The 7,876-nt window shown below is 40.5% G+C and overlaps 1 protein-coding gene across 1 annotated transcript in view; it reads left to right on the forward strand.

The window, feature by feature from the left end:
- The first annotated feature begins 419 nt into the window (after positions 1–419).
- Positions 420–7,876, forward strand: part of E2F8 (E2F transcription factor 8) — a 9,799-nt gene continuing 2,342 nt past the window's right edge. Inside the window, 9 exon segments of the mRNA XM_009874148.1 lie at positions 420–635; positions 948–1,104; positions 1,615–1,920; positions 2,609–2,770; positions 4,198–4,335; positions 4,663–4,872; positions 5,736–5,823; positions 6,109–6,616; positions 7,671–7,876. Coding sequence (XP_009872450.1) covers positions 1,668–1,920; positions 2,609–2,770; positions 4,198–4,335; positions 4,663–4,872; positions 5,736–5,823; positions 6,109–6,616; positions 7,671–7,876 — 1,565 coding nt within the window. The 5' untranslated portion in view covers positions 420–635; positions 948–1,104; positions 1,615–1,667.

Consider the following 7,876-nt stretch of genomic DNA (forward strand, 5'->3'; position numbering starts at 1 on the left):
GTCCTGCCCTCGCTCGGAGCTCCGACCCCAACGGCGTTACCCCAGCCCTCACCTGGCCACCCCTGCGAGAGCAGCACCGCGTCCTGGCTCCCGTTCTTTCCTTAATAAAAGGTGTCTCATCCATTCGTTCTGCTATTAGCAGTCGCTCTGACTGGGTTTTCCCAAAAGGGAGGGAAAGGGGCTGGTCTGAAGGCTGGGGCTGAAGGCACGGTCACACAGCGGGTTTCAGGGAGGGGGATCGTGGTTCCAGACAAGACGGTGACCTTGGACTCGCGAGCCACCCCAAAAGTGCAATTGCTCTCCGTCCCACAGCGGCTGTTATCAGCGAATGGGTTCTCGTGCTCCTGGTTTTTAACGGGACAGTTTTTCTTGGTGTGTAGGAAAATGACCCCGAGCCGTGCAGAAACGCATTGAAAACTCCTCTGAAACAAGCAGCTACCTCACCTTCGGTACTGACGGAGATACAGCCTGACTGTCAGCCTCTCACCACACCCCCAAAACCTAAGGAAACCCTTCCAGCAGAGCCATGGACGCCAACTTCAAACCTGAAAATTCTGATTAGCGCAGCTAGTCCTGAGATTAGGAGCAGAGAGCAGAGGAGGGAACTGTCAAACAACACAAGTGAGGTCCTACAGGCAAAACATTGTTTGCAGGTATGTCTTAAAGGTATCTTCTTGATTTACTTTTTTATAAGCAAAGTTAGCCAAAGGCTGTTTATTCAGCTAAGAAGTTATACATTAACATACTACAACTTTTTTTTTTTTAAGTTTTGATTTTACCCAATGTAGGTAAAGATATTGTTTAGTTACACACAACAGGTAATGTTTTGCTGTTTTTATTTCACAGCCGTTGAGCACGGAGCCTTTGGCAGTGCTCACAGTGAAGCTGTTAAGTATCTGTGTTTATTGTCAAAAATCTCAAATTCTCTTCTTCTTGTTCCCATGTAGGAGCATTTATTGGGAGATGAATATGAAAAATCTCAACCCAGTCGCAAAGAGAAAAGTCTAGGATTACTGTGCCATAAATTCTTAGCTCGATATCCTGATTACCCCAGCACTGCAGAGAGTAATTACATTTGCCTTGATGAAGTAGCTGAAGAGCTTAGTAAGTTGGTGTATATGCTGTTATATTTTTCTTCACTCTAATGTGCCAATAACCTCCTGTTTGTGTTAGTAAATTTTTGCTCCATCAAATTTTGAATGCTTACTCTGTACTCCCAAACTCATTTAAACCCAGGTTTAAACTCTTCATTCGCAGAGCAATTCTATTACAAAGCTAACGTTTCTTCAGTGAACTGAGTTGAGAAACTCTGAATTTTGCTTAATATTAAACATCTAAATTGTTGCTGATCCCACAAATAACCAGTTGCAGTTTTTTGGATCAAGAGATGAAGTCTAAGATTAATGGTTGGATTTTGTGGCAGGAGCTAGCGTTTCTCGAGCTGAACCCACAACTTCCTGTCCAGTCATGACATCAAAGCAAGAAACTACTTTCTGCTCTCTATAATTTAACTTTCTTCATTTATATCACACCAATGATCTACCAAGAGTCTAAGTTGCTAACATGAAGCTGAAGCCTCTTTCTTCAAAAAACGAAATTTCTTTTCTTTTCCAGAGGTTGAACGTAGGCGCATATATGACATTGTGAACGTGCTAGAGAGCCTGCACATGGTGAGACGCCTTGCCAAAAACAGATACGTTTGGCATGGGCGACATCATCTCTCCAAAACCCTGCAGGCTTTGAAAAAAGTTGGAGAAGAGAATAAATACACACAACAAATTCAGATGATCAAGAAGAGAGAGTACGAGCATGAATTTCATCTCGATGGCGAAAGAAATGAAGAAATGGCAAGACCTTTTGGCATAAATGAGCATTCAGAAATGACTTTTGTCGAGCTCCCAGGAATGGAATTTCGTGCTGGTAATAATTCTCTATAATGCCAAGAATAATATGTGTTGATAATGATAAATATCTAGGAACTTGGAAGAAACATTTCTTGAACTGCTTTTCTGAAATGCTACTGCCTGAAAGGCACCAACTGTTTGTGGTGAGAAAAGGCCTTCTGCGCTCTTTCAGTTCTCTTATTCGATTCTCGCACGTGTATTTTGTTTTTACAGTGCCAGAACAAAGCAGGGGCATCAGGTGAAAGTATACCCATATATATAAAACATATATACCCCATATATATAAAACATACCCAATATACAGTCCGATTTACAGGCTGGGTTACCATTGGATGTTATAGAAGCCAAAAGTATTAATTACTCTATTTTTTAATTTAGGCTTGATTCATGGAAGAAATGTTAACTAAGGATTGTTAATTATGTTGTATGACTTGTAGTCATGCATCTTTAAGAGTATGAATTGTCAGAAAATAGGAATCATACAGGGGGAAACACTGCACTCTACCTTCGTAGTTAAACTCGGTATCCACCAAATTATCTGATTCTTGCCACGCAGAGACACAATTCTGGAGTCCACGTCAGCCCTGCCTAGTTGCTCTGTTGTTCTTACAGTAATTATTGCTGACAGATTTCTTCAGCTTTTAAAAAATGTTTGTAGCTGGCGTGTCGCTTAATGCTTCAATCCTCTCTCCTGTCTGCTGCAGCATCCGTAAATAGCAAGAAAGACAAGTCCTTAAGAGTGATGAGTCAGAAATTTGTGATGCTGTTTCTTGTATCGACTCCTCAAATAGTGAGCCTTGAAGTTGCTGCTAAAATCTTGATTGGAGAAGACCAGCTGGGAGACGTAGATAAAAGCAAGTTTAAAAGTAAGTAAAATGCTGCTGTTGCTATCTGCTTTTTCATCTTAGTCTACACAGAATTATCAAGCATAAGCTAAAAGAACTATTCTGGTACTAGTTTACATAGTGTAAAATGTCATCATCTTTTTCCTGCCATCAATATATTCGAGCCTCCAAAAACTCACTCAGCACCCTGTGCGGTTTTTACACTTGACCATAGTCATTGATGCATGACATAGTGGCAGTTAAGGGAAAGACAAGTCCATTAAATCCTCTCTCCTGAAGTAGTGTCAGACGGCTGCTTATTGGTAACAATTTCTTTCTCAAGCCGTCTGTCCAAGATTTCAGCCTCATTTCGTCAAAGACGCCCCAGAATCATGCAAATTTGTGTTCTAGTCATATAACTTACGTGTTGGAAATCTACAGAAATTCTGTAAAAGTCTTATTAATAAAAAACACATGAGGGGAAGTGAAACCTGGTGCTGCAACTGCCAATTATTTCTTCATTCTTTTACCCCTCTCTCAGTTCTCTGCACATTTCCTTCTCTTCCTCTCCATTCAGATGAAAAGGTACTTCTAGGTCTAGGCCCATATACCTGTAATAACAAAAAACATGCCTGCTCTTCAGGGATCACGAATTAATCGTGGGTTTCATTGAAAATCACACCCTTCCTTGATTCGCAGACAGGTGCCATTGCTATTTTTGTGGAATTGTATCTAGGCAGAAGAAAAACTGATCCTCACCAGTTTCAGTTTGTAATTTCCTTTCCACTCAGTCAGGCAACACAGAGAGTGTGGCTGGGTGGTTATTCTTTCTTCTTCCTCTGTAATGTCCTGCATTCAAAAAAAAGCATTTTCAGGGCATCCCATCCAAGTGTCTGTACTTTGAGGTATCACGGGTTTTACCAAGTGCTTGGATAAGAAGCATTTTCCTGCTAGACTTGAAATTTTCTGTAGCCCAAGCACACTCACTTTGCGGTCCAGAAGTCACTTGTAATTTGACTGCTGCCCAAAACTTTTCCCTAATTAATCAACCTGGAAACAGTTAAGAACACTCAGGATGATTATCCTGTTGGATTTTAGCGTGTCTCCTCTCTCTGCTTCCCATATTTGCAGTCTCATGTACATACCTGCTTTTTAAGCTACTTAATTTCACTACACAATCAGTATAGGTTTGGTTATTGCATGGAATCTATCTTGTTTCGAAAATGCTTTTTTCTTCTACATTTAGCATAATATACTTTGCAGTATTTTCTTTTCTAGATCTGTATGTCATTCTATTTTACATATGAAGTTTATATTGTGATACGTAATTTCATAGTAGAAATACCTGTCCCACAAGATTGTTCCCATAAAAAAAATTTATAAAGGCTTTTCCTTCTAGCTGCTAAAAGGGCACTATAACGTTTTTCACCTGCTGCATGTTAACTTGCTATACTTTACATTTATTTCAGCCAAAATTAGGAGACTTTATGACATAGCAAATGTTCTCAGTAGTCTTGAGCTTATCAAGAAAGTTCACATTACAGAGGAGAGAGGCAGAAAACCAGCATTCAAATGGACAGGACCTGAGGTCTTGCCGAATATTCAGGGTACAGGTATGTGTCATTTCCTTTTCTTCTGCTGATGATTTCGATTGTTTTCTTTGTTTTCCCTGCTAGATTTTTCTTTGACCAAAAGACAGTAAGCTAAGCAGAAAGTCTTTACTAGTCACATCACTGCCCTCGGTCCTTGACAGCAAAGCACACCTGTATGTGTTTCCCCAAGGTGGATGTACTCACACAGAGACTCCTGCACATTTCCATTTTTGCTGTCTGTACTACTTCAACAATTGCAAGCCAGGCTCAAATACCTCCTTCTAATTACTATATTTGCATATAGGAATATATTTACTCTTTGGGTTTTTTCCTGCTTTTCAGATACAAAACTTGAAACAACTTCTACAACCTGTTCCCCACCTATTTCAGAATCCATCACTTCCAAAGAGCCGTGTTCAAAAAACCTTTTTCCTTCAAGAGGAAAGCAAAACTTTACTCGGCATCCTTCTCTCATAAAGTTAGTTAAAAGCATAGAAAATGACAGAAGAAAGATACAGTCTGCTCCGACCAGTCCAGTTAAAATAAGTGCAAGTAAGTAGCTGAAAAATATCTTGCTGTATCTTTTATAAGTATTTTTCTAACTCAGATGTAGTCTTGCATTAAATATTCAGGCTTGCCGTTGTTGCAGATGTGTGGGGATGCCTTCCTACGACAAACATGTCTTAAGTGTCAGAAACAGATAAAATGAGGAAAGCACACACTGCCTCTAAACGACTGATAGTGAAAGCAAAGCTAAAATGATCCGTGTTCAGCTCTGCACTTCGTAGCAGCTCTTACCAGTTTGTGGGACCAAATCCAGTCACACCTCCCGCAGTTGCAACAAAGTAACCGTTATTCATTGAGAGCTGGACCAAGTTCCACGGGCTGTAGGGAACTGGACCCTCCTCTTTCACACCAGGAGTGGCATATTACTGTTCTGGGTTTAAGAAGAATACTAAATTCCTTTTTACATATCGCTATATTGACTTTGTGTGATGCCTTACTGGCTACAAACTCCTAGTCGCATACTATAACTGATTCTCTGGATATTGGATCTCTCTCTATGAGCTGCTCTAACCCTGTTTTTTTGTGGAAACTGCTTTAGATCTTACTGTCTACACAGTTCTGTATTCTGTAAAATTACCAGAAAATTACCCATCAATGTTCATGTTCTTGTTAGGTAGCCTTTTTGGAGGGGAAGAGAAAAAAAAAAAAAGGAGCCGAGGCTTTAAAGTTTGTTTGATGTAAGCTACCATCCAACTGATCAAGTCTAGAGCTGCAGTTTGAGGAGAGCAGGAAGTTTTAGTGTCTTCTCATTAACTGTGTACGCCACATTAAAAGGCAGTTTCCGCCAGACAAAATTTAACTTACGCGTTTGACGTACTAACAGCTTTGGTTTGTTTTCCCACTCCAACCAGGCACTGATCAAAATTTATCAGCCTTCCCCAGTCAAACGGCTCAGGTTCCAGCAGTCACTAAACATCAGCTAGAAGAACAATCAAAGTAAGTTTGCACAAGTATTAAAGCGAGAAGCTTTATTTTGTCTCTGGCCATTTAGTTAAAGCCCTGCTCAGTCTGAGTTGGGCAATACTCTGCAAAAAGCAGTAACCCCTGATACTGCAGGCTATTTTTTTCACTTATTTTCTCTTTAGTAGATTGAGAAGTATGAGTTTATGTTAAGCCCTTGTACTGCAGAAAAGAATTTGTCAGGGCATTTCTTTCTGCACAAAAGTATTAATTTATGTTTTGGCTTGTTTGTTTGTTTTGTTGGGGTGGGGTTTTTTTTAGGAAACCGAAAGAGCTGAAAACGAAATTGTCAGGATCAGCTTTAGAATCTAATGTGTCCTTGCTCGAGATCACTCCAAAGCCCGAAACTCCTCGTGCTGCAGCAGCGTCCCAGCAACCGCTGGCTGTGAGTCCTCCGAGCCACGGCTCCATCTCGCCAGTAATCCTACCTCACGCTCCTTCGGGTGTTTCCTACGCGATATATCTGCATCCTTCCCAAGCCCAAACTGCGACAACGTACAGCCCAAATTTCATGTTGCAGCCTCTGCCGTGTGCTAACGTAACTGGAATTGAGAGTATTCATTCAAAAGCATTAAATACAATAACCACTGAGGAAGGGGACAATCAGACAGCTACAGGTGATCTGACAAAATCCTTGACAGCTAAAGAAAGGCCGCCTAAAAACTCAGAAACTTCAACACAGAAGTGCCTTAAAAGACCACAAGCATTACAAGAGAATAATTTCATTAAAAGGCGTAGAAGCGATGAGGAAAGCCTTCATACTTCTCTGGTAAGTTAAATTGTTTTTAAACGTAATTTTATAGCTTGGTGATGCCACCCACTCATTTTCTGAGTGCTTTAGGAGCCCACCCAATGTTGTCAAAGTTGTAAATGATTTGTAAAAGAGCTGGCCAGGGGAATGATCTTGTAACCACTGAAGCCTGTAGCTTACTTTAAGAGCATTTGTGGTGTGCGTAGGCATTTTAAATAACATTACACTTGAGAGGACGATGCTCATTTGTTGTGCTTGCTGATGTTTGAGGGGCTGGGTTTTTGTTTGTTTACATGTATTTTTATAGATAGATAAAATATCACCCAGGCTTGCTAGTATTTGCAAAGCATCAGGCAGAATATACAGTATACAGCGTAACAGCTATCTCTGAAAAGCTGTGTTCTTCTCCTTGTTCCTCTCCCTTCCCCCCCCCAACTATTTATTTCCTGGAAGCTGTGTCAGAGCATACAGGTGTTAGTCAAAATAAAACAGCTCCCAAACCATTATTCCAGGACTTACCTATATATACAGTGATTCCAGAGTGGTTCAGGTTGCTCATCTCTATACAGTGGCTGGCATTCGTTGTTGGCTTTACAGGGGTTTGGAGGGAAACTGGACACATTAAAGTCACTGGACAGGGAATGCCCTAAAATCCGATTTCTATCCAGTGTTAATGTCGGATTGCTGTAGGTACGGTCATACAGCACATGAAGAGATTCAGAGGGTCAGATATGCTTGATGCCTACGAAGAAACTAGGTCTGAATTGCTTTCTGCTCCTCAGCCGCTCGGTGTTTCAGTGTCTCTGAATTATTAGGCTGCTTTAAATTGTGCTTGCCCGCAGAGTCATGAAATGTGACAGTGTGTCGTGTCAAATCTCCACTAGCTGTAAGGGAACAAGAGGGGATAACGTGGAACTAGTTGTCTTACTGACTAGAAATTTTTTATAATACAAACTTGGGAATCAGGAGAAAGGAGAAAGCTTGCTTTCTTTATTTTTAAAATATATAAGGATCATTGAAAATGTTACATCTTAAAATGCTTGCCTTTGTTCTTCTATGTACTTTTTAAAAGGGAGAATCCATTAAAAATGAACGACCACCTTCCAAGAGCTCACAGATTAATCACAAAATGGACAATTTCCAGGAAGAAACACAGAACAAACCCGAAATATTAGATGGAAACCTGGCAAGTGGCTACGACCAGTGTAAAAGGGAGGATATTCCAGATGCTGACAAAATCAAAACTAAACAAGACGTACCTGTAGCATTTGCCATTCC

This window comes from Apaloderma vittatum, unplaced genomic scaffold (assembly GCF_000703405.1).
Source record: "Apaloderma vittatum isolate BGI_N311 unplaced genomic scaffold, ASM70340v1 scaffold42177, whole genome shotgun sequence".
NCBI lineage: Eukaryota > Metazoa > Chordata > Aves > Trogoniformes > Trogonidae > Apaloderma > Apaloderma vittatum.